This window comes from Bos indicus x Bos taurus, chromosome 14, assembly GCF_003369695.1.
Source record: "Bos indicus x Bos taurus breed Angus x Brahman F1 hybrid chromosome 14, Bos_hybrid_MaternalHap_v2.0, whole genome shotgun sequence".
NCBI classification, from domain to species: Eukaryota; Metazoa; Chordata; class Mammalia; order Artiodactyla; family Bovidae; genus Bos; species Bos indicus x Bos taurus.
In genome coordinates, this window is record NC_040089.1 from 45407164 (window position 1) to 45430090 (window position 22927).

A 22927-nucleotide genomic window follows, 5' to 3' on the forward strand; every position below is an offset into this window, starting at 1 on the left:
ATTCCATAGCTGTTTTATGTCTCCAGGTATGCAATCCAGAGAGCTAAAAATTAATTGGTTAATAACAATCAAAGCAGTTCATATTTGGGCAACATACGTCTTAGCAGGAAAAAATACATTTTTTTTTAATACCAGTAGTTTTTATGGGTGAATTATCCAAACTGTAATCAATGTTGGTTATATGTGTCTCAACACAGGACCTTTTTATTGTGTTTAGGCGATGACTCTGGACATAAGCTCTTTCCTCTTGCCTAGTTATAGAATGTGTTGCTTTGAGAAGGCAGTGTTGTGCAGCTGTGAATAAATTTTTAATTTTCATCCCCTGGAACCTTTGTGTCATCCTTGGGAAATGCCCAGCTATATTCCTAAAAAGTTGAATCAATAGTTATCTTTTGAGAATGAAATTTATTTTAAATGCTATTTAAGGGAATGCTCTACTGAATTATGTTATGGGACAAATAATTGCTTGCTCATTTTATATTTTTATATTGGAGTATAGCCGATTAACAACGTTGTGCAGTTCAGGTGGACAGCAAAGAGACTCAGCCATACATATACACGTATCCATTCTCCCCCAAGCTCCTCTCCCATTCAGGGTGCCACATAACTTGAGCAGAGTTCCCTTTGCTATACAGTAAGTAGGTCCTTGTTGGTTATCCATTTTAAATACAGCATTGTGTATCTGTCCACCCCAAACTCCCTAACTGTCCCTCCCCCTATCCTTTCCCCACCCTGGCAACCGTAAGTTCATTCTCTATGTCTGTGAGTCTGTTTCTATTTTCTAAATAAGTTCATTTGTATCATGCCTTTAAGATATTTGTTTTGCTTTCCCTATAGTTATCCCTGTAAGTTATCTGTAAGACTATAGTGATGCTGCACTGTCACCTCCTCAACTTTAATGACATGTGTGCTGCTGCTGCTGCTGCTAAGTCGCTTCAGTAATGTCTGACTCTGTGCGACCCCACAGACAGCAGCCCACTAGGCTCCTCTGTCCCTGGGATTCTCCAGGCAAGAACACTGGAGTGGGTTGCCATTTCCTTCTCCAATGCAGGAAAGTGAAAAGTGAAAGTGAAGTCGCTCAGTCGTGCCCCACTCTTAGCAACCCCATGGACTACAGACTACCAGGCTCCTCCGTCCATGGGATTTTCCAGGCAAGAGTACTGGAGTGGTTGCCATTGCCTTCTCCGAATGACATGTGTAGACATTCTCAAATTTAAAGAGAAACCTGCTAGAACCATATCTGTAACACACATTTCTGAACTGCTAGCATCTCTGTTAATTAGCCCTGATCTTTAACTTTGGAAAGTAATCAAGAGAGATTATCTGAACCTCTGTTATCACAAGAGAATCATGGATGAAATTCCATTCAAAATAAGAGTAAAATCAGGAGAGAACACTGGATTGAGAGCTTTAATCAGCAGGCTGGAGTTCTGCTTTTCTCACATATTGATTTTGGTAAATTGCTTGGCTTCCTTGGACCTCAGTATTCTCTTTGGGAAGATGGCATTAAAAATGTCTGCCCTTCATACTTAGAGTTTATCAGGATTACTTGGAAAATAAATATGTGAGGGCATTTATTTTGTAAGCACAAAGTAAGTTTCACCACAAATCTAATCAAGTATGTGGTGTCTTCGAAATTTCTCCCAGGCAAGATTGCAGGATAAATCCTATTTACTGAAACTCTGTCATCTTCTCTTGGAAGTACTGGCAGCAAAGATGAGTCATTAAGAGAAATGTTGTTATTATTACAAAGATCATAAGAGAAATAAGAATAGAGTTGACAGTACACATAATTAATATTCACACTTAGGGGAGCTTAGAACAACTCAGAATATGGGTCCTGATGTAAGCTGCCTGTCAGCACTGTTTGGTGTCTGTTCCCTCTCTATTTTCTTATCCTGGAAGTCATCCCTGGTGGATCATTCGGTAGAGAGTCTGCCTGCAATACAGGAAACCAAGGTTCGATCCCTGGGTCAGGAAGATCCCCTGGAGGAGGACATGGCAACCCACTCCAGTATTCTTGCCTGGAGAATCCCATGGACAGAGGAGCCTGGTGGGCTACACACCTGGTGGGTGTGACCTCATGGGGGTCACACGAGCTGGACACGACTTGGCGACTAAACCTACCTACCAAAGTATTTCTAGACTCTTGTTCCTTGAGCTCTTGGCTGGCATTCTACTCAAGGATCCTGACTTTGATCTAACGTCTCGCTCTGTAATTCTGATTTAATTGCTCTGCCTTCAAAATATGCCATATTCTCAAAAGTCTGAATCCATAACTAGTTTATTAACCTGATGAATGATAAACATTGACCAAATTCCTGTTATTGAGCTGAATTGAATGTGGTATAAATGGCTGGCCTTGACTTTGGAGCTGAATTGAGTGTGGTATAAATGGGCGACCTTGACTTTGACATCACTGTGTCCTAATGACCTACTATATAGTTAGAACCTTCAGAACTTTTCTTCAGAGGTGAGAAGTGGAGAGGTCACAGTTTTGTCTAGCAGACTGTTTTATATGACTTAGAATTTAGATTAAGAATCATGAGTCACCATCTTTTAAAAATAGAAGACTATCTCACAAATTTCCAGCTTTCTGACTTCTCTTAAATATCAGATCATGTAGTGGCACTGGGTCCTTCATGGCAAAAACAGCAACGACTAAAGCAGTTTCTTTAGGAGGGCAGTCTGTGTTCATTGTACCAGGGTCCCCACCTGTACCATGTCATTTATTTATGTCATCTGTGTGGCCCCTGTAGGACCTGAGTTTGTGACCCTTGAAACATTCACAGAAATAACCTAATTAAATCCATTCTCCTAACCAGTTAGTCATGGATGAAATCATGAACAGATGGTTTAAGGTGAACATATGTTGTTGATCTGTTTCTCTTACTTCATTAACTATTTTGCCAGCATTTTAAACAGTCTAATTATATGTCACAAACTACAACAGGAGCAGCAGTTTACAAGGGGATAATCTAGGGTTTGGCTGAACTTTTATTTTTAAATTTCAAATGAGAGCTGCTTTGAGGTTTGATCTGCAGTTCAAAGTAGAATTTTACCAGTTTAGTATTATAATATAGGTGAGTCTTAGGCATGTTCCAAATGCCATACTTGACACACTGTTGTGATGTCATGGGAGAAATGTCATAGGAAATGACATCATAGGAAATGACATCATAGGAAATGACATCTTGTGATATCATAGGAAAGCACCACTGATGTGAGGTTTTTACAACATACAGTTACACAGAATAAAGCACCTGCCGTGAAATGTCACCATGAGTGATATATTAGAGGCAAAGACCTTAGAGACATGATGTTAGTAGCACTGTGAAGTTTCCAGAGTTCTCTGAAGGCTTCACAAACTCTTTCCCTCATTCTCCATGCCCAAGAGAAGGAAAGTTGCTATGGATAAACCTAAGATGAGGAAAAAATGGAGACATATTAATAGAAGGAGGTCATCTTAGCACAAGAGTATAAATGAAATTGTTTGGGAACTAACCTTTGCTCTTTTGGGACGGTTCTTTTTTGGGCGGGGCTGTATAGTTGCCTTGCAACGTTGTGTTAGTTTCTGCTACACCACCAAGTACATCAGCTATAGTATACATACATCCCCTATCTTTTGGAACCCCCTCCCTCTCCCCCACCCTACCTTTCCAGGTCACCATAGAGCACCGAGCTGAGCTCCCTGTGCTATACAGCTGCTTCCCACTAGCTATATGTTTTACACATGGCAGTGCAAGTACATCAACCCACATCTCCCAGTTCTTCCTCACTCCCTCTTCCCCATTTCCACATGACTGTTCACCACATCTGCATCTCTGTTCCTGCCCTACAAATAGATTCATCTGTACCATTTTTCTAGATTCCACATACATGCATTAATATACAATATTTGTTTCTCTTTTTATCTTTTCAATTTCTAGAGTTCCCTTTTCCTCAGATCAGAGGGTTAATATCTGGAGGCCTGGGATTAAGTTGTGGGTGTACATAAAGGCGGCCCATGTTTGGTATACTTCAGTGAAGGCTGTCAATCAGCAGCATAAAATTTAACTATATGATTCCACATGGCCTAGAATAGGTCACTAGGCTAGAAGGTCCTCATATAGAGGTGTAAGGTTAAAGTATTTCTATGCCTGTGCAAACAGAGGACCTTGCGAGTGTGGCTATGGCCGTGGTGGGTGACTGGTCAAAGAACTGGGGACCTTGGGTTCAAAGACAGATAATACCTTGACATTACTAATAGAAGCCTTCTCATATATCTGGCTTTGAGCCTAGTCATCAACCCACTGTTCAATTCATCATCCACTGGGCCATATAGACAGTGGTTCAGGGCCTTAGAGAGAATCAACAGAGCAAATGTCAAGAGAACATTCCATTTGAGAAGTAGACAGCCATCTCCTATACAATGAGTGATTCACGTTCTCTCTTGGGACACCTAACCTGGTGAGCTACTGAATCAATAACATACCATGTATGAAAATGATCAAAATCATCATGGATAAGCATGGCGATGAAGATCCCAAAGTTTAGTCTAGCATTTCTCACTTGGCTGGAGTCAGAATGAATGTAGTATAATTAGAAAAGGATGGATAAAAATAACAGCGACGATAGTCCCAGGGAAATGACGAATGTGTAGGGTGAGGGACGTTACTTTTTCTTCTTGATGAATTCACAGACAAAGTACATGGTAAGATGGCACTCGGTATCATTCCATCTGCCTGAGCTCAGCATCTCCACACAGTCCTCGTGGCCATAGGGGTCGCTGGGCTCACCCTCCTTCCAGTTGCTGTAGTTCTGCAGGGGAGTGTTATCTGTGAACACATACTGACCCTCCCTCTCCAGGTCGTTCACCCCGATGAACACCCGGAAGAAGCCACTCTTGGAGACGTAGTCAGCCAGCAGCGTGTTGGCAGCTTCGTCCTTGGGCATGGCTAGCATTCCACCCCGGATGCGGCAGTGGGTCAGGGATTCCCTGTAGTTCTTCTCCTCCTGCACGATGTAGTAGAATTTCTCTTCGGTTTCCCTAATCCCTGCTATGACTTTGCAGTGAGGAAAAGAAGAACGTGATTATCTGTCTCAAACAGAGAAAAGCTAAGTATATAATATTGCTAGATTTAAATAAATTTATTCAAGATTTAACAATTCTTTTGCCTATCATGAGGTAGGCACTGCTTCAGTGTTTTGTCCACCTTTGTAGCTGTCTGATAAAGAACCAATTCCTGTCACTGGCCCTCCCCTGTCTTTCCTCCTTTACTTCCCACACAGTGTGAAGCAGAGAGCTGTTTGGACAAAGATATGTTATATGAACTGTCACCCAGCTCGTCTCAGATAATCTTTCCCCCCTAATGTATGCTTTTTCCACCCTTATAGTTCCATGAGCACACCCTTCCCTCTTCCCCTTCCATGCCTTTCATGCCTGGAAAGTCTTCTTGGTGCTTAATCTGGCAAATTCCTACCCATCCTTCAGATTTCAGTCAAAATGCTTTCTCCTATAAGAGCCTTTCCAATGCCCCTGGACAGAGACAGGTGCTGTTGCGCTTTCTCCCCTGTGTTCCCACTGACCCCTTCACTTCATAGCACTCGACACATTTTAGCCTAATTGTGTATCTCTTAAGCTTGTGAACATCTTAAGGCCCAAGACCATGTCCTTGTCACTCTGTAGTCTCAGTGCCTGCAACAGTGCAGGATAGTGGTAAAGGTTTATTGGACTGATACAGAAATAATATAGAATTTCATCCACTTCTGGCCAGGTTCCCAGACTGTGAATATATGCATCAACTGAGATGGTCTGTACTTCACTCCTGGACTGCAAGGAGATCAAATCAGTCAATACTAAAGGAAATCAATCCTGAATATTCATTGGAAGGACTGATGCTGAAGCTGAAGCTCTAATACTTTGAACACCTGATGTGAAGAGCTGACTCATTGGAAAAGACCCTGAGAATGGGAAAGATTGAAGGCAAGAGGAGAAGGGGGCCATAGAGAATGAGATGGTTGGATGACATCAGTGAATCCACGGACATGAGTTTGAGCAAGCTGCGGGAGACAGTGAAGGACAGGGAAGACTGGTGTGCTGCAGTCCATGGGGTCTCAAGGCACTGGACAGGACTTAGCAAACTGAACAACAACACATAAAATAGATTGAGCTTCTGAGTAAGATTCAGGAGAGAATTAGGAAGTCAGTATCATCACAAGACCATGATATGCTATATATGTTTTGGGCTTTGTGGTCCAAGCACACACAAACACATATATATGTATATATACCCTTAAGGGCCTATAAGTTAAAATTTACAAATAAAACTATGAGAACTCAAATGTTAAGAACTATAGCACTATGTTAAACCTCTGGAGTTTGGTTTAGTCATTGGGGTCAAAGTCAGGTCAGAGGCAGCATCTGTACAGGTTATAACCAGAGTTATAACTGAGGGTTAATTAATATCAAACATTTCCTATGCCTCTAGTATTACAAGATGAGGATGGACACAAGGTAGCATTTGTGTGCCTCTACTAATGTAAGTAAATACTCCTGGATTATAATATTTCTGTACCATTGTATGGAAAACCCCAAATGAACTTTTTGGCCAACCCAATAAATAAAAGTACAACAAAGTGAAAATAGTTGTAACAGCAACTAGAACAGCTCCCTGATTCATACTGTCTCAGGAGCGAGCACATAAGCCCCACTTTAAGGGTTTTACTGCTAACCATCCTGGGGAAATACGAGAGAAAACAAAAAGGGCTAACGTGGACTAGCACAGTTTAGAGAAATGCATGACGTTCTCACTGACTTGTACTGAGGGCAGAGGAGTCAGTGAATTCAAATCCTTGTATTCAAATCCTTCCTCCACTGCTCATTAGCGTGTATCTATGGGCAAGGTAATCTCTCTAAACTTCAGTCTAATCATAAAAATTAGTATTATTGCAAGTAATCAACAAAGCAACTACTGTTTTCATTACTATTTTTATTTTCTAAGATGCTGGTTGTTGGGCTTTTTTCTTAAGGCCCAGGTACTCAAACTCTGCCTTTTCTCCCTCCCCCTCTGTCACTAAAATCCCCTTTTCTACCTATAGGAATGGACATATGTATGTCCACAGGACCTGAAGTATACTAGAGTAAGTGGATAATCAGGATTCTAAGAGAGCTATAAACTGGAGACACTCTCTCAATAATCCTTTGCCCAAACTAAGTTAGTTTCTGCTAGGGATATTGGAATTGCAGTGGTTTGTTTGTTTTTGTTTCTTTAAGAAAAAGATTGTTTTATTTTTAAATTTGCATTTATTTATTTATTTAGGTCATGTGACATTCAAGATCTTGGTTCCTCAGCCAGAGAAAGAAACCATGCCCCTTGCAGTGGAAGGGTAGAGCCCTAACCACTAGACAGCCAGGAAAATCCCAGAATTGCCATGTTGAAGGAGATAGATCCATGGATAAATACCACAAAGCAAATGAGAATAGACTCACCATTCTTAACAAACTTCATTGAAGTCTTAAGGCGAGCCACACTGATGTCTAGCTGTCCAACAACTTTTCGGTATCTTCCACAATCACAGACAGTACCTTTTAAATGACAAAGCTGTCAATTCATGTTGATGCCCATGAAGAATGGATAAGAGAGGCAATTGCTCTCTTCCCAATATTTACTGTCTTTTTCTAGTCTAGCTATGTCTTTCTGTGAATGGTGATGCTTTTTGTCTTTTACTAAAGACAAGGTTTCCAATATACAGGAATTCTGAATACATCTTTTACAATAATTTGAAGGAGTTAAAAGAGAGTTCTAAACCAGTTTTTTAAAAAGAACAGTAAATGTGACGAACCACTGCTCACATATTGGGAATCATTTGGCATTTTTGTTGAACACAGAATGTACCTCTACAGTCTCAGAATAAAATCTTTACAGTGTTTTAAAAACATATTTCTAGTTTTCTCTTGTGTTACTGTATTGTTAGTTGGGAGAAACCTTTCATGACAAAATTAATGTTAATTCTGATTATCCATTTGGAGTATAGCTTAATGTTTCGAGACTAAGTTTAAATCTTGTGAATAGATTCATCTTATAATTTTAAGAGCAAGTTGTCCCATTTGTGGATTAACTATGATTTTAATTTCTGCCACTAATTCCCCTTCACTCATTTACCTTTTCAATCACCTACTGATAATGTGGCTGAGAAAAAGCTGTAAGGAAAATGATGTAAAGTAAATGCTTCTTTTTTCCTATTTAACTATGCTTCATGTCAACATTTCCATTTGCTTTTTTATCCGATGGTTGAAAAGCAAAATGAATTTTACTAGCCAAAGGGGGGGAAAATCTGTGGCTTTATTTATCCATATTCACAGTTAAATATAAGGAATTTAAAACAGTTCTTAGGCTTCTCTACATCTTTATGGATAAGGGCTTCCCAGGTGGTTCAGTGGTAGAGAATCCACTTGCCAATGAAGGAGATGCAAAAGATGTGGGTTTGATCCCTTGGGTAGGGAAGATCCCCTGGAGGAGGAAATGGCAACCCACTCCAGTATTCTTGCTGGGAAAATCCCATGGACAGAGAAGCTTGGCAGGCTACAGTCCATGGGGTCACAAAGAGTCTGATATGACTGAGCAACTAAGCACGCATGCGCTCACACCTTTACGGATAGAAATAATAGAAGCTCACCAGGAATGGGCTACTTTCTTTCCCTGCATCAAGCACTGGAAAGAGTCCTCTTTTCAGTATCAGGGAGAGGCTTCCGGACCACTGATGCATGTTCTGTAACCGCCAGGACTCTGTCCATCAGGCCAGTTTGCTGGTGACAAAATGCTTGGCCAGTGTTTGGTTGAGACTCTGGTGAAAGGCTGAGCCTATTGCTGGTCCTATTGCTGAGGCCCTTGTGGATTTTCCTCTTGGTCTAGGGGGATGAGGGCTGCTTCCTGATGTACTAGAATTGCTACCTCAAGCAAGCGTGGCAGAGGTGGAATGAACCACCGTCCTTCCACCCCTTCCACAGGGCCTGAAAAGTCACCACTGGAGAGAGAGGAGAATTTCCTTCCTTCCTTCCCTCTGGCCCAAGGAAAAGGAGGTTAATCACACTGAACAGACTATTGTTCTTCTATTAAATATATTTATTTTTGAGACAAATAGTTTTGTAATGATGTTAAAAATTAAAAAGAAAAGCAACCTGAATATCTATCAACAGAGGAATGGATAAAGAAAATGTGGCTGATTCATTTTGCTGTACAGTAGAAACTAATACAACATTGTAAAGCAACCACACTACAATAAAAATTAATTTAAAAAAGAAAAAATGAGCATATTATACCTGCTTTGCCTTTTCCACCAGGTATTCCAGGCAAACCCTTTTCCCCTTTGTCACCTGAAGAAAAACAATAGCCATGAAAAGAACAACTAAATAAAATAGTACTATTAAGGAGTAGAATTAAATGCATAAAATATAATGAAATATAATTATATCAGGCAGACAATATATTACGTACCTAAAATAAGAAGAAAGAGGTTTTAAACTTCATTTGTAATATCTCCAAGTAATATTTACTAATATTATAAAATAATTCGGTTTTGAGTTGGCTGCACAGGTATAACTAATCAAATAAGTCATAATTTAATTAGATGGAATACAGAATTCCAGCTGAATGTATAAACATTTAATTTTGTGTCATTTATGCCACTAACATGTTTTTATAATGTGGCCTTCTAGGCACAGCTAATACAATATTCTGCATGTTTTTAATTTTTAAAGTTCCATTGCTTTGCATATCTGAATCAATTGATTAGCATAACACAGTGTCTGTGTATTTATTATATTATGCCCCTAAGTTCTTCCATGTGGCTTTGCCCTTGGATTTTCAAAAACATATATTGTGCTTTTTCAATTTAATTCAACAAATACATACTATTTACTTACTCTATGAAAGACAAAACATTTGCTTGGTACTTTGAAAAGAGATAAAGAGAGACAAGATTAAACTTTTGGCTTGAAAGAATTTATGCTTTTTGGAAGAGATGTGATGTATGCAAATACTGATAATATTAAGTTGTGTCAAAAATCTTATTCTGAAATATCAACCTTGATAATTTTCCTTTCTGCTCTTTTTTTTATGTGACCTTTTTCTTAATCAGAGACGTCGACAAAATAAATTTGAGAATCAGAATTGTTAAAGCAGAGAGAAAAAAAAGTTGACTTTTTTCAACTTCAAAATAGGCTCTTGAAGTCCACATCAGACACAATAATTGAAAGCAAAAGCTTTTGATTTATAAGAGGAAATGTTTGGCTGAACTTTGGGGGAATCAAAAGAGAAGATCCTGATAGAAGTAAAATAGAGCTTATGCTTCAGTGGAGATCTGGAAAAAGAATAAGAAAAAATTCAGGGAGATAAATACAGGATGATAGTCATACAGGCTAAAGAAGAGTATGAGGTTTACTCTTGTAGGACAATGATATGGCCAGGAATTGGGTAAATAACGGAGGGGACAATGTAAAGGGGAATGGAGTCAGCATTGAGGTTCTGCCTAATTCCTTCCTTTCCCAACAAAAAGGGAAAACTGAAAGGATCCCCCATATTGCCTGTCCATTAGCTATTCTGTCTTTGCTGATCACTTTTCATTAAGAGTCCTGTGCTTGTTGATCATTGATCATCCAGAAATTCATGCTGACCAGGGCATCAAGGATTTGCTGAGCCTTTCCTAATTGACTCACATGGATGCTTTTCTTTACAGTGATGCCAGACTTTCAGGAGCTCCCCAGATAAAAGGAGGGGGCTCCTTGAAACTCTGAATGTAATTTGAGTATGCACTGGAATGTCTCTGAACCTTGGGCTTAGATGAAATGAGACCATGGTGAAATCTATGACAATGGAATGTGGTAAATATTGTAAGAGATACCATGTACAGAGATAACATACTCTGTCCAATGTTAGAGGGAGCTGGCAGAGATAGTGCTCCAGCTGGAAGAATGGAGGAAGGCTCTCCTGAGGTGATGGTGCTGGAGTTTCAGCAGGTGGAGGTGGGAGGCAGGTAGTAGATCCCATACAGCAGTAGTTGGGAAAGAAGCATAAAAGTATGCCAAGCATCCTGATAAGGAAGATTGATCTGGACACATCAGATCTGTGTCCTGAAAACTCCTCATTTCTCTTATGTGTAAACTGGAAAAGATAAGACTGGATTTGAGACAATGTTAATGGAAGAAAGGGAATATATGTTTGCTGAGTGCCAATCATTTGTCAAGTATTGTTTGGATACTTTAGAGGTATTGTTATATGAAATCCAATGAGCTATGTGCTATCATTATCTTTATTCTATCAACTGAAGAAATTGAGAGGAAGGCAAAATGAATGACTCAAGGACATCCAACAATTCAAAAGCAGTGCTGCTATTAAAACCCAACCACTTCTGACTTCCCAGATTGCGGTACTTTTCAAATAATTTAACCGACAATATAATGAAGGGAAGCAAAATCTTCAAAAAGAGCTCTAATGTTGAAAGTAATGTAAGTCTTATCATCACCAGAAACAGTATGGACTTGAAAGATCATATGAATCTGGCTTCATATTTTAATTTAAAAATAGTTTATTTTCTTTATGTGTGAATCTCTTTCAATTCAACATGAGTTGAAAACTGATTCTAGCTCTGCTATGATCCTAGTTCTGGTCTAAGTCCAATAATAAACATTTAAAAAGTATTCATAAAGTATTTGCTTTAGAAAATTTTAGGCTTTTGGAGAACTTCGCTGGTAGTCCAGTGGTTGGGACTCCATGCTTTCACTGCTGAGGATGCTGGTTCAATCCCTAGTTGAGGAAGTAGGATCCCACAGGCTGTGCAGCACGGCCAAAATGTTAGGTTTTTAAGGAAAACAAAGCGCACATAAGAGACCAAGGAGATGAGACACTAGCTCTATTACTCCCTAACAGAGAGAAATAAAAGAAACCTCTGGTGGGTATTCAAAGAAGGCAAAGATGACTGCGGATCAGAGTAGGAAAGGAAGGCTTCTTTGAAACAGCAGCCTTTAACTGGATGTTAACAATGTGGAGAATAGATTCTTGAATTGATACATGGACTTTTTCTGAGAAGATGTAAGCACTGTGACTATGTTCCAGTATTTTGACATGAATTCCTTTCCTTTTTTTAACAGATGGGGAAGTCAAAACAGTATGGTGGAGTGAAAAACCACAGAAGTCTGAACAACCAGGGTTTGAATGCTGACTCTGCGTCTTACTAGCTAAACATGGACCAGTTACTTAATTCCTTTAAATTTCCATTTCTTCATTTTTAAAGTGGAATGATGGTGCCTAAAGTCATAAGAAGGATAAATTAGACAATGTCATGGGATTAGGTCTGTGCTTGACTTGTAGAGGGTATTTAACCAATGTTTGCTTCCATGCACTATATCAGAGTTACAGTAATGGAAAGCATGCCAAGTAGTTAGCCAGTTCATGGTGGATGTGAGCTCATTGTGTCTATTTCCCCAAAATGAAATCTGGTTTAAAGCCACATATAAAAATTAATTTTTTACCCATAAGTAAGAACACCTCTGTATTAACTGTCTTAAGGTTGAAGAATCAGAGGTTGCATTTAAACAAACAAAACACTGTGATACTGTCACTGTAAAAGGATTATCGACCTTAAATAAAAGCATCTATTTTGCTATGAGATTGAATTTACCTATACTAAATCATCCTTTCCTATTCCTGAAATGAAATATTGACATCCAGAAAGCTACCTTCTCCATTCAAGTGACAACATTAAGGTCAGCCCAGAAAGTTGAGATTAATCTGAGTCAGTGAAAAATTTAGAAGGACCAGCGACAAAATGAGGACAATAAATTTCAAAGTACAGATTAAAAATGAAATTAATCCAGGTGAGCCAGAACACTGAACCTCCATTTTCAAAAATATTCCAGGACATGCTCATAAATTTTCAAGGCATATCTCTGGAGGAGAAAAAAACTTAGCCAGTATTGAAAACTAATGTTAAGGGAAAGTAGTAGCTAACAGAAATAAAGAGTAGAAAAGAGAGTCACATCATAGGAAATGACATATATCATTTATTTTTTCATTCTTAATGCAATAAACATTTAGTTTCTCCTTTATAGTAGACATTAGAATAAAATGATTAAAAAGCAGGATTTCCCCAATACAACTTATATGTATTTAAACAAATAGATCTGATATAGCTTCCGTTCATTTCCTCCAGAAATTCATAGCCTGTTGAATGACAGACAAGTTAACAAGGCATAGTGGTAATACAGTGATAGGTGTGCACTAGGTGCATATGTATAAGAGTTTGAATAAGGAATTGGCCTGAAGAAGATCAGATCAGTTCAGTTCAGCCGCTCAGTCGTGGCCGACTCTTTGCGACCCCATGAATCGCAGCACGCCAGGCCTCTCTGTCCATCACCAACTCCTGGAGTTCACTCAGACTCACGTCCATCGAGTCAGTGATGCCATCCAGCCATCTCATCCTCTGTCGTCCCCTTCTCCTCTTGCCCCCAATCCCTCTCAGTATCAGAGTCTTTTCCAATGAGTCAACTCTTCACATGAGGTGGCCAAAGTACTGGAGTTTCAGTTTTAGCATCATTGCTTCCAAAGAAATCCCAGGGCTGATCTCCTTCAGAATGGACTGGTTGGATCTCCTTGCAGTCCAAGGGACTCTCAAGAGTCTTCTCCAACACCACAGTTCAAAATCATCAATTCTTTGGCGCTCAGCCTTCTTCACAGTCCAACTCTCACATCCATACATGACCACAGGGAAAACCATAGCCTTGACCAGACGAACCTTTGTTGGCAAAGTAATGTCTCTGCTTTTGAATATGCTATCTAGGTTGGTCATAACTTTCCTTCCAAGGAGTGAGCATCTTTTAACCCTATCCGTTCCAGACTGCTGCTTCTCCAATATTTGGAACTTCATCCATTTTGAGGCTCAGATAATCATAGTACAGTTTTCGACCTTCCCCTTGTCTCTGTTGTTTACCACCCTCTCTTCAAGAGTTATCTAGTCTTAATCTATGGAAGGATTAAGACTTGGCTCAAAGTCATGAACTTCAACTCTCCTGGTTGGAGTCTCATCTAGATTTGACATATCTAAATCTAGGAAAGTTCAACATCTAGAATAATTCACTGAAAAATGAAGGTCTTGAATTTTGGATGTGTTCACTGCAATAACTTAGTTTCCCCCTCTACTTCTGCTCATCTCTAGGGAAATACTTGAGATCTTAACCTTATATAATGTGATTGCATCTCAGAAATCTTGAAGTCCAACATCCCATACTCTAGTTACACCTTTCCATCCCTTAAACATTTGTTAAGTGAAGCTGATATAACCAGAGGCAGATTCATGATGATTTTATCCAAAGCTTATACAATTTGAGGAAACTTTTTAAAAAAAATACCAAATTCCAAATTAAAAAGTACTGATAAAAATCAACACATTATAAGAAAAGAAATAAAACTAAATGACTAAATTTTACAAGTAGTCAAGTGCCACATTACAAAATTCACTTAAAAATGTAACATTTTAATTAATAAATGAATTTTGTGCATCTACAATTGTTCTTTTCATATATAATATGCTGTGTATGTTTGGCCGCATTCATATTCATCCACTTGACCTAGCAATATTTATTGATAGGTGTCTCATTTCCCATTTCAAAATATCACCTTTGCATAACTCAAGTTTGGGGTCTGTTTCTGCGTTGTTTATTTCTTTCCACTGGTCTATTTGTCTCTGCACTAAATCAACATTATTGTAATTGTTTAGCTTTATAATAAACGCTTAAATTTATTAAACATTAATTTATAACATTTATTTAATTTAAATCTTTCACTTTTGTTTTTATTTTTCAAGATAGTCTTTGGGTATCCATGGTCCTTTTCATTTCCATATAAATTTTGAATTGGCTTATCAGATACCAAGAGAACTACTTCTGGGATGTTAATTGAGAGAAGACTGAAACTACAGATCAAATTTGGGACATCTTAACACTATGTCTAAGGGATATGTTAAGGGATGGAAAGGTGTAACTAGAGTATGGGATGTTGGACTTCAAAATTTCTGAGATGCAATCACATTATATAAGGTTAACATAGATTGAGTCTCCTAATCTATGAATGTAGCTTTACTTCCATCTCCTTAGATAATCTTTAATTTCTCTCATTATAATCATGTAGTGTTTGTTGTAGAGAGCTTATACATCTTTTGTTAGATTTATTTCTAGATATTTGCTATAATAAAGGGAATCTTTTTAATTTCAGTTTTTAAAATTGTTTCTAGTACTTAGTAACAAAAATTGATTTTTGTAAATTAAAGCTCTGTCTGCATGTTTAGTCATGTCCAACTCCCACCAGGCTCCTCTGTCCTTGGGATTCTCCAGGCAAGGATACTGGAGTGGCTTGTCATCCCTCCTCCAGGGGATCTTTTTCGCCAGGGACTGAACTTGCATCTCCTTCAGCTCCTGCATTGGCAGGTGGATTCTTACCATAGCACCACCTGGGAAGCCCCTTGTTAAGCTATCTTTAAAAACAATACAAATAGCTTATCTGTAGATTCTTTTGATTTTTCTGGGTATGTTACATGATCAGGAAATAATCACCTTCTTAATCACCTTCTTATTTCTCCATTTCCAACTATTGTGATTCTTATCTCTTATTCTGGCATTTTTCCTCTGGCTAGACCCTCTTCTATAATGTTGACTAGACTTGATGAGGGCTATACTTATCTCATTTCCATTATCAGGAGAGCAGTGTTCAATATTTCACTACCAAATATGATTTTTAAATAAGTTTTCATTGATGCTATTCCTTTTTATTCCTTTTCATATTAAATGTTCCCCTTGATTTTGTTTGCTAAAATTAAAAAAAAATTAATGGGCATGTGTTGACTATTTTATTCAGAATTTCATAAGTTCTAACTGGAGGTTCTTATTTTTGAAATGAAAAATAAAAGAGTCCCATTTCCTGGGCCACTCCTCTGGCAGACTTTGAACACCAATTCAGTCTGAGCAACTTTCTGCTCGAGTCTCTTGGCTGTTACTGCCTCACATGTGAATCTGTAAATAAGGAAAAATGGATCAGGATGTAGAGTCTACCTTAGTGCAGTCCCCTTCTTATCCAGATCACAGCCCCTAAAGTCTATTCAATTTGGTTGCCCTCTCATGCCTTCAAATATGTTTGTTTGTTTGTTTGTTTTTGACTCAACTAGTCATTCTTAGCAGAAGGATTCGTGCAGGTGAATCTCTCATAGCCTGTAGCAGAAATCTGAATCTTGTCTTTGTTATAAACAATGTAAGTCATTTTTCTCACCTCACAACTTGTTATTGATGGTGTATGTAAATTAAGAATATTGTCAAACTTGAAAATACCTCTGTAAAGTCTTGTTCACATATGAGCTGTTAGATTTGAAATTTTTTTCCACTGATGAACAATGCCCGGTACATTTCATACCCTATTTCTTTTATACAACCTACACATTTCTTGGGCTGGATGCCCTGGACATATTCCTATGATGATCTGACCTCTGCCCCTGCACTTTTCCATCATGACTTTGGATACATCTGCACGGTAGGTGGTAGAAGTATTCCTGGAAGCTATTCCTACATCAGAATTGTCAGCAGGAGCTTAACTGTATGTGGAAGTGACGACAAACTACAGAGATATATTCCATTAAGTCCAAATGAAATATTTCCTCTATTCAAGTTCTTCTTAACTAGCTCCCAAAACACTTGTATCCATTCCAAAAACTGATACAAGGAGAAGTATGATGGAAGAAAGTTGGATTAGAAGACAGGACTCTTTTTTTAGGCTGTTATTGTCTTTATTTTGTCCATGAGGGAACTGAAGCACAGATAGATTAAGAAATGTACACAAGGTCAAATATATATAAGAAAGACCCTGAGTGGATTGGAACCCAATCATTCTGATTTCAAACCTCAAGAACTTAAATACTCTGCTGTATGACAAACCAAATAATCCATGGTAGAAGATGTTCATAGCTTAATGGATGATCAAGCTCAGGCTGGGAACACAAAAGAAAGGAGGGGTTCAGGAAAAGCCTTATCAAGAAGTCTATTTTTCTATGGTTTCAAAGAATGAGTGGTGTTTTGACTGACAGTGACGGACAAAGAGGTGTTGAGGGGTAGAAAATTGTCTGAGTAAAGGCAGAGGGCAGGAGAAGACACCGTGACGTGTCGGGGAAACAGCGAAAGGAGACAGTACTGGTAATCCATGCATTCCAGTGGGGGCGGTATCACCTCACAGACCAACAGGCAGTGCAGCAGGGGTGAAACATCTTACTCTTTTGAAATTTATAAAGTAGAAATATACACAAACTACATAAAGTGGTCCATTGGTGGGAAGTTTTTGGAGATTCGCAACAATTTGAAAAAACTCACATATAAACTTCATAGACTAGACATACAAAAAAAATTAAGATGAAGGTATGTCATGAATACATAAAATGTATGCATTAAATAGAATAGATATACCATAAAATATCTACAAATTGATTATAGAAAGTTAATATTTATCAAAACTTCCATACACAATCGCAGACCATACATGGTGCCATTCCCAGCTATGAGAAATGTAAACATAATGATGCAGTATTAAATCATAACTGTATAAATTTAACTGGAGTAAATACTGTTCCAACAACACAAGAGAAGACTCTATACATGGACATCACCAGATGGTCAACAAAAAATCAGATTGTTTATATTCTTTGCAGCCAAAGATGGAGAAGCTCTATACAGTCAGCAAAAACAAGACCAGGAGCTGACTGTGACTCAGATCATGAACTCCTTATTGCCAAATTCAGACTTAAATTGAAGAAAGTAGGGAAAACCACTAGACCATTCAGGTATGACCTAAATCAAATCCCTTATGATTATACAGTGGAAGTGAGAAATAGACTTAAGGGCCTAGAATGATAGATAGAGTGCCTGATGAACTATGGATGGAGGTTAGTGACATTGTACAGGAGACAGGGATCAAGACCATCCCCATGGAAAAGAAATGCAAAAAAGCAAATTGGCTGTCTGGGGAGGCCTTACAAATAGCTGTGAAAAGAAGAGAAGTGAAAAGCAAAGGAGAAAAGGAAAGATATAAGCATCTGAATGCAGAGTTCCAAAGAATAGCAAGAAGAGATAAGAAAGCTTTCCTCAGTAATCAATGCAAAAAAATAGAGGAAAACAACAAAATGGGAAAGACTAAAGAGCTCTTCAAGAAACTTAGAGATACCCAGGGAATATTTCATGTAAAGATGGGCTCGATAAAGGACAGAAATGGTATGGACTGAACAGAAGCAGAAGATATTAAGAAGAGGTGGCAAGAATACACAGAAGAACTGTACAAAAAAGAGCTTCACGACCAAGATAATCATGATGGTGTGATCACTCACCTAGAGCCAGACATTCAGGAATGTGAAGTCAAGTGGGCCTTAGAAAGCATCACTACAAACAAAGCTAGTGGAGGTGATGGAATCCCAGTGGAGCTATTTCAAATCCTCAAAGATGATGCTGTGAAAGTGCTGCACTCAATATGTCAGCAAATTTGGAAAACTCAGCAGTGGCCACAGGACTAGAAAAGGTCAGTTTTCATTCCAATCCCAAAGAAAGGCAATGCAAAGAATGCTCAAACTACTGCACAATGGCACTCATCTTACAAGCTAGTAAAGTAATGCTCAAAATTCTCCAAGCCAGGCTTCAGCAATATGTGAACCGTGAACTTCCTGATGTTCAAGCTGGTTTTAGAAAAGGCAGAGGAACCAGAGATCAAATTGCCAACATCTGCTGGATCATGGAAAAAGCAAGAGAGTTCCAGAAGAACATCTATTTCTGGTTTATTGACTATGCCAAAGCCTTTGACTGTGTGGATCACAATGAACTGTGCAAAATTCTGAAAAAGATGGGAATACCAGACCACCTGACCTGCCTCTTGAGAAACCTATATGCAGGTCAGGAAGCAACAGTTAGAACTGGACATGGAACAACAGACTGGTTCCAGATAGGAAAAGGAGTACATCAAGGCTGTATATTGTCACCCTGCTTATTTAACTTATATGCAGAGTACATCATGAGAAATGCTGGGATGGAAGAAGCACCAGCTGGAATCAAGATTTCCAGGAGAAATATCAATAACCTCAGATATGCAGATGACACCACCCTTATGGCAGAAAGTGAAGAGGAACTAAAAAGCCTCTTGATGAAAGTGAAAGAGGAAAGTGAAAAAGCTGGCCTAAAGCTCAACATTCAGAAAACAAAGATCATGGCATCTGGTCCCATCACTTCATGGGAAATAGATTTGGGGCTCCAAAATCACTGCAGATGGTGACTGCAGCCATGAAATTAAAAGACGCTTACTCCTTGGAAGGAAAGTTATGACCAACCTTGATAGCATATTCAAAAGCAGAGACATTACTTTGCCAACAAAGGTTCATCTAGTCAAGGCTATGGTTTTTCCTGTGGTCATGTATGGATGTGAGAGTTGGACTGTGAAGAAGGCTGAGCACCAAAGAATTGATGCTTTTGAACTGTGGTGTTGGAGAAGACTCTTGAGAGTCCCTTGGACTGCAAGGAGATCTAACCAGTCCATTCTAAAGGAAATCAGTCCCGGGTGTTCTTTGGAAGGAATGATGCTAAAGCTGAAACTCCAGTACTTTGGCCACCTCATGAGAAGAATTGACTCATTGGAAAAGGCTCTGATGCTGGGAGGGATTGGGAGCAGGAGGAGAAGGGGACAACAGAGGATGAGATGGCTGGATGGCATCACCAACTCAATGGACGTGAGTCTGAGTGAACTCCGGGAGTTGGTGATGGACAGGGAGACCTGAGGTGCTGCAATTCATGGGGTCGCAAAGAGTCAGACATGAGTGAGCGACTGAACTGAACTGAACTGAAATACTGTACTAAGGTATAGTTTCGTAGCCACCTCCCACTACTATTGTGTGAGCTCAAGTGTTGCAAGTGTCTGCTTAAAATGCTCCTCTGATGCAATTTATCTCCACTGGAGCAGTTGGTAGGTTCAAGCAAATTGTGTATCCAAGTAAAAAGTGATCACTCTGCATCTTCAAACCAATAGTACAATGTCTGTATGAATTGGTAAATATCAGAAGCAGTAAGAACCAGCTACCGTTGCGGGGCTTTAGGAAAAGAAGATAAGAATGCTGAGATAATAAACAGAAGGCCATCTCCGTTTTACATAATAGTGAAGCAGGAATGTGCAGGATCAAAATATGAGTGAAAACAAAAGGATGTAGATATATACACTTCAGATTCCTACTCTGTTAACAGATCTCAGACATAGAATTATTATTATTCCACTCCAATTAAAATACAGTATTATACTGTTCTTGGCTATCTTGATTTTTATGAATGATTGTTTTCTACAACCGAATGTGCTTCATGGTCATGACACCCATTTTAATGATATAAAGCATTATAACCAGTAGGTCCCAGGAGACATTTCTATGTAGAGTTTAACTGAACTTTATATTTGACTCTGTCCTTGAATTTCAATTGAATTTTGCTCAAGGCCTTTTTGTAAAGACACATTGCTTACATATGGAAGAAAGAGCCAAGCTAGGAAGAGAGAACTCATATTTTAAAAGAAAGAAAAAGGGTCATTTTTGCGATACAGAACATTTCAAAATAGATTAAGGGTAGGTTCCATCTGCTTTAAATTGCTACTGGAGAATGGTAGAATACAGCTTACCCTTCTTGCCAATGGGCCCAGTCTTGCCAATATTGCCTTGATCTCCTACATCACCCAGTTCTCCCTTAACTCCTGAAAAGCAAAATGTGTCATCTTTATATCTTAAGGTTTTATCTTCCTTTTAATGATATGCTTAACATATGATATTCACTTGAAGGAAATACTTAAAAGTGCATTCTTCTATCTGCAATATATAATGTATATTCTTTGCTATATCACCTATTTTAATAGCATTATAATGTATGCACTAAAATTAAAGTGTGAGTGAGTATGACTCCTGGGTTTGATGATATTAAAATGCTTACAGAGTCAATATTTCTAAAGAACTTGAGCAGAGGATGTTTAATCTAAAGGTCAGATAAAGGACTGAGTGAAAAAATTATTGTATTTTATTCTAATTCTATTCCTCCTGAGATCCATTTTAGCCTCATGGGATTCTATTTCCTCACTACCTTAAAATAAGATTTGACTATCTTACCATTTTTTAAAAAAGGGAGCAAATGCACAATAATAAAACCTAATAATCAAAGGAACATCAAAGATTGTTCCACCATATTTTTATTTTTTAAAAAAATATATATATAATCAGGAATTCTTGAGTTCCTACAAAATTATTATTAATTTGGGTTTTTAATCTGTGATTATCTAAAAAATAGTTACCAGTTGTAAAGCTGTCTATATGTGAGAATAATTCTGCAGTTGATTGTACATATTTCTTCCCAATCCAGGGATCTAATCATGTCTCTTACATTTCCTGCATTGGCAGGTGAGTTCTTTACCACCGGCAGCACCAGGGAAGCCTATTTTCAGACTAAGAAGAGTTTAAGTCAGCATTTCTCAAATTGAGGCCTCAAAAGCCAAGAGTCTGCTTCTCTTTAAATTACTGAAGATATGAAAATCGGTGGTCCAGGGTCACCACCTTGCAGCAGTTGGCGAGGAACGGTTCTAGCGTTCAGGACACACACACACACATCACAATGCAGAAGCTGTATTTTGTCAAGGTTAAGTCTTGTCTTGTGATGAAAACATTCACAAAAATCCTTTGTGTTATTCTCATTTTCTTTGCTTGTATCTCTCCATAAATACCCCACCACTTGCTGGGAGATCTTGGGGAAAAGTGAGTAAATCCATGGATCAGACAGTTCTTTCTGTTCTTTCTTATCTTCCTCCTCACACTCTAAACCAGAGCTGCTTAGTGTGGCTTCTTAGAAGAGACACAGCAATTAACAAAGCTGTATTTCTAACACTAATGGTTTCTCAGATAGTCCCAGAGACTGCTATGCTCCAGAATTCCCAGGGTGTTCCTCTTTCATCGGCCCTAACGACGCAGCCTGAGAACTGTGTCTGAGTCTTGCTGACAAGCAATCTCATGGGAACTCTCTGGTGGTGACTAAATTCACATGTGAAATACAGTTCATGACTCTTTGGAGCAGAGGGTGTTATGGAAGCTGCTAAACTTCCAGGCCAAGTTCTGTATAGAGAAAAGTGTCAAAGTCACACCATGTCACCTACCTTTCGGCCCCATGCGTCCCACTTTGCCAAGCTTTCCCTCCTCTCCTGGATCTCCTTTTTCACCATCATCTCCTTTTGAAATGAAAAATGAATGAGTGGAGTAGCTCAAATAGTAACATAAGCACAGATTCCCCAGGAGAAACTGAACGTGGTTAGAATTCATCTCTCAGCTCAGTGCTTGCCTTACAGCTTCAAGGTGATTATGCCTAATAGGCACACGTGAACTAGACACTCAGAGATAGAGAAGACACTCCTGTTAACTTTTTTCTTTCACTTTTCCCTTGTTGTTGGAGGAGGTAATCAAGAGGTGACCGTTGGTTGACCAGCAAGCTAGACCCTAGCTCCTCACCCTCTCCCTTGTCCGTGGAATGTACATTCCAGCCTGTTTGCATAGCTCAAGCCATTTCAAGGATGTGGCCTTGAGACAATAACGTGTTGAAATCACCAAGGCTGAAAACATGACTGAGCCCAGTTAAGGCATCTATGTAAATAAACCTTTAAGATTCTGGTGGGTGAGTGCAGAGATCTACTTGTCTTAAGGCTGCGCAAGACGAATCTTGAAACTTTCATTGTTTATGAAACATTCCACCTACCAATTTGGAGTGCGCTGCCTTTCTTTTTCATTCCTTGCCCTCCTTGTATGGGGACATGTTCAAATTTCACTGAGGAAATTCCCCAAATTGCAAACCAACACACATCCAACTTGGTATTTAAAG

At 38.8% G+C, this 22927-nt stretch overlaps 1 protein-coding gene across 5 annotated transcripts in view; it reads right to left on the reverse strand.

The window, feature by feature from the left end:
* Positions 1 to 3039: 3039 nt before the first annotated feature.
* The window catches only part of COLEC10 (collectin subfamily member 10), a 174128-nt gene continuing 154240 nt past the window's right edge, over positions 3040 to 22927 (reverse strand). For 4 of the 5 annotated variants that reach the window (XM_027561266.1, XM_027561264.1, XM_027561268.1 and 1 more), the window contains 5 exons: positions 22212 to 22283; positions 20700 to 20771; positions 9302 to 9355; positions 7472 to 7567; positions 3040 to 5045 (listed from right to left, as the gene is read on the reverse strand). In XM_027561266.1, the coding sequence (XP_027417067.1) occupies positions 4654 to 5045; positions 7472 to 7567; positions 9302 to 9355; positions 20700 to 20771; positions 22212 to 22224 (627 nt within the window). In that variant the 5' untranslated portion in view covers positions 22225 to 22283 and the 3' untranslated portion in view covers positions 3040 to 4653. The remainder of the gene's footprint in view (positions 5046 to 7471; positions 7568 to 9301; positions 9356 to 20699; positions 20772 to 22211; positions 22284 to 22927) is intronic. The other variant, XR_003514481.1, reaches the window with a different exon arrangement.